The sequence below is a fragment of the Fukomys damarensis genome, unplaced genomic scaffold (assembly GCF_012274545.1).
Source record: "Fukomys damarensis isolate Sample0158 unplaced genomic scaffold, DMR_v1.0_HiC HiC_scaffold_8, whole genome shotgun sequence".
Lineage (NCBI taxonomy): Eukaryota > Metazoa > Chordata > Mammalia > Rodentia > Bathyergidae > Fukomys > Fukomys damarensis.
The window spans coordinates 476023-480502 of NW_022900920.1; the positions used below are offsets into that span (position 1 = coordinate 476023).

The 4480-nt window shown below is 32.4% G+C and overlaps 1 protein-coding gene across 1 annotated transcript in view; it reads right to left on the reverse strand.

The window, feature by feature from the left end:
- Tctn3 (tectonic family member 3) overlaps positions 1 to 4480 on the reverse strand; it is a 33283-nt gene that overhangs the window by 8248 nt on the left and 20555 nt on the right. The window contains exon 13 of the mRNA XM_010620883.3: positions 3497 to 3634. Coding sequence (XP_010619185.1) covers positions 3497 to 3634 — 138 coding nt within the window. The remainder of the gene's footprint in view (positions 1 to 3496; positions 3635 to 4480) is intronic.

The window sequence follows — 4480 nt, forward strand, 5'->3', positions numbered from 1 at the left end:
TATTTATATAAAAAGACTAATAATAGTATGTTATGCATCGATAGCAGCAAAAGTTTTTCCAGGTTCTGCAGTCATCTGAACAAAATTATAGACATTCAGCACATTCCATTAAAAAAAAACAAAAAAAAAACAAAGAAAAGAATAATATCCAGAAAACAGCAAAGTTCTGTTTGCTGGCACCATTTTTTCTATTAGCCTCTTAATCATCATCTGGAAGGAGAACATTCTAGAGTAATATCATTAAATGTAGCTCTGATAAAGCACGGTCCCTACTATGTATCATAAAGCAGGTACTAGATATTTTACATTCATAGAGGTATGATACAGTACTGTCCTACATCAATAACACTAGATTCAGTTTTGGTTTGAAATTTAATTTGTCTGCAAATAACATTGCTACCGCTGTTTTTTTCTGGGCTCCTGTCACATGGAGAATTGTTTTGTATCTTTTCACTTTCAGTCTATGGGCTTCTTTTTGCACTAGGTATGTTTCTTGTATACAACATATTGTTGGACTTTGCTTCTTATTCCATTTCCCCTTATAATTTTCGAGTAGTTCCAGTTTTATCCTGTTGTTCCAGCACTGACTCAATTTTTTTTCTTTTTCCCACTGAATTGATTGTGGACCTATTTTTAGACACTTGCGTCTGCTCCATTGGTCTCTTTGTCTGTAGTACCACATTGTCAGAATGTACAGTAAATTTTAAGTCCTCAAAGGCTATTCCAAGTTCTTTTCATTTCCATGTCTATTTCAGAATCAGTGTCAATTTATAAAAATGCCCACTAGGACTTTTCGGAATCTATCTTTACTGTATCTATAGGTCCATTTGAAGAACTACATATTAACACTATAATTTTAGGAGAGCTAGTGATTTAATTAAAGTAAAATTAAGAATAATAATCTCTGAAAAATAATTATTTATATAAAATGTTCTTCCAGGTAAGGTACACATTATTTGTCTATTTCACTATCTTTGTGTGGGGGGGGGGGCATGGTAGTGGGGGATTGATCCCAGAACCTTTATACTGAGCTACATTCCCAGCACTTTTAATCTTGAGTCAGGGTCTTACTAAATTGCCAAGTTACCCAGGTTAGGTTTGAATTGGTGATCCTGCTGTCTTAGCTTTCCAGATTGCTGGGATTGCAGGCAAGTGTGATCTCTCCTGGCTTATCCATTTTTTTTCTTAGGGACAGATGTATATTTGATGAAGAATATTCCCTCACTTGTTTTAAAGAGGTATCAGGGTTTTCAATGAGTCACAGACAATGAGAATGTTACAGAAGAAATGTGGTTAAAGTTCATATGTTAGGTTACATGTTTTAACATGGAACACTGAGCAAATTTTTAAAAGTTCTTTTAAAAAAGTTAATAAAATAAAAATTTTAAAACTCAATAAACTGGATGAGTTTCTTCTATAAAGGGTATTAAGAAACAGAAGCCCAGAAAGGGAAAAATACTTTTATTGTCTAATAACTCATAAAGATATAATGGAAAATAGTGACTGATGTTTCAAAAAAACAAAGACTTTAGTAACAGAAACTTTAGTAATAGTGCTGGTGGTCAAGTTCACTTGCTGGAACACTGATTTCCCTTCTTGGAAGAGGGGTCAATTGGTATTCTCTAAGACACCCATAGAAAAGAGATATATAGAACTCTTTCTTATACTTCCAAGCTGGTTCACTTTGAAGCAATTATTTCTAAAATCTAATGTTGAATTATTCTTAAATTATTTTGTTTAGTGTTGTCTTTCTTAGTATACTGCCTTTTCAATTATGAGATTATAGGAGAGGTCCTTGGCCTGGCTTCTGAAAATCAGAAAGCCCCAGAAGCTACATGAGGAGTGTTATGCATTTTTCTAGTAAGTCAGTAACTAAACAGATTCTAAATGGGGTCCATACAATAAAGAATCACTAAAAACACTCAGGCATGGTGGTGCACCTGAGGCTGGGGCTATTGCTATTGTGAGAAAAAAAAAATCACAGGAAGTCCTGAGAGACAAACCTGTATGGATAAGAAAGTGATTTAAAATTAAGGGATAAAGAAAAAGTAAGTATGTTTATATGATTTCTGGAGAAAATTTCCATTCAAGATGATAAAAGAAAATCTATATAGATGATAAAATTGTCTTTAGGAGGAAGTACTTGCATGTGATTAACTCTTGTAATATAACATTATTATTTCATAACTCCTTACACTTTTACAAGGGCATAGCATCTTTCAAGGAGATAAGCTTGTCAAATTAGGCCATAAAGTAAAAAACTTTTACACAGTCAAAATTATCTTCACCAATTCTTTAAAAAAACACTCCACAAAATGGACTGGTTTTGTATATACCACACTTCTCAATAAATTCAGGAGAAATTTACTTCATCATTGGAATAGATAATGTTTCTTCAGTTACGCATAATAGAAGCACAACTAAAACTCTTAACTGTTACTTGGGCCAGGTAGACTGAATGTAAAATGTGATTTTGTAGGAAAGGCAAAGTAATTTGAAAAGAAAACTTCTGTTAACTACTATAAAAAAAGATGATGGCTAAAATATCTATAGGAAAGAGGCACTGAGTGGCTTTAATTCTAGATCAGAAATTTTGAAAAATATAAAGAACATTCCTGTAGGTGTCTTCCCCAAAAATATAGGAACTCATAAATAAGATATGGTTTAGAAAAATTTGAAAATGTTTTCAGTGCCAGATCTGTGAAACATTAAATGAAGTTCTTTCTTAGGAAAATAATGGACTGTTGTTAGTAATATAGTTTCTACTAACCCTAACTGTGGGCCTAGAGAACCAAGTTGCCTAATTCCATTTTGAGGGAGAGCTAAAGATATTTTACTTCTGACCTAAATGTAGTCTCAAGCTTATATATATTCAGGTATGTAAATGTAATGCAACAGACTGGAATTTCAGTCTGTTTTACTTTTCATTAAAGTTAATAAACTAACACACCAGTTCATACCTGAATCATTTCACTGTGACCTAATCATTTTTAGAAAAAAGGAAATTAACATGCTTTTTGCACTTGTAAAGCAAAAGTTCTAATAAATATACATTTTCTACAGATGAAGGCATTTATTCAGTGGAATTCAGAGAATTATGAACTGGTGACTACAATCTAGTCGTACCAGTAATTTTAATGGCAATCTACAATCTCAGAGACTCTAACAAATGTGTCATCGTCACAGTGAACACATAATTACAGAAAATGTGTTCTCTGGTTGAATCAATTAACACCACAATAGTGGTAGGATTATTTAAAAGAAATTACCCTATACTATAATCTGGGGACAGGAATTTAAAAAAAAAAAACACTGGGAAAAATGGATATAGTTTGTATTCACCATGGTTATGTTAATTTTAATAAGCAGGGAAGATGCTTGAAAATTAATCAGAATTGATTTTCAGAAGTTAAAAAAAAAAATCAGGAATCAAATGTCTGCTAAGTCAATACAGACTTTGTAAGGCTTTCATGGTTCTGCAGAAGTCATGACTTACCTGTATGTGCTGACAGTGGTATAGGAATCGGGCTCCTGACACATGAGCCTGTGGGTTGGACTGAAGGCCTATGTATGCCCACAACACCTGGATCTCCAGAGAAACTGGTACGAAACAGCAAGAAGTACAGTTCAGGGCCTGCATAAGGTAAAGAAACATGTACTTGAATGATCTGATGGTTGCCCATAGTCACTCACGATGCATTACTAAGGCATTATTACTTAAGCATTGTACAATACAGAAGACAGTGTGGCTTAAAAAAATACACACAGGTTCATAGCATACCATATTACTGTTCTTTATCTTAAACAATTATATTTGAAAATACTAATTACCAACACAGAGATTAACAAAATGTGCAATGTTTGTAAGAAATGCTGAGTGAGTGATGCAGAATCATAATTATGAAATGTCAAAAGAAGTAGAGCCATTTCTGACTCAGGATGGATTTGTGGAACCTGGATGAGTAATGTGACTAGGAAAATAGTGATTGAAGGCAAATTTGGGTAGAGATGCAGAATATAAAAAGGTACACAACTACCTAGAACATTCTGCAGTAAGAAGAACACAAAATAAGTTTTAATTAAAAAAATCAAAATCATATATCTTCTTTGACTACAACAGAATAAAACTAGAAATGAATAAAAGGAACTTTATAAGTACAAATACATGGACCTAAATAATATGAGCCATCCAAGAAATCAAAAGGAAAATTTTTTAAATTTCTTGAGACAAATGAAAATGGAAACTCAACTTATGGAATACAGGAAAAGCAGTACTCACAGGAAAGTTCATAGTAATAAATAACAACATTAAAAAAAATTTCAAATAAACTAACAATGCAACTCAAGAAATTAGAAAAGTAAGAACAAACGAAACCTAAAATTAGAAGAAAACAAAAATTAGAAATAAGTGGAGACCAAAAAAATACTACAAAAGAGCAAAAATGAGTAGCTAAAAAAAAAACAAAAAACATATATATAT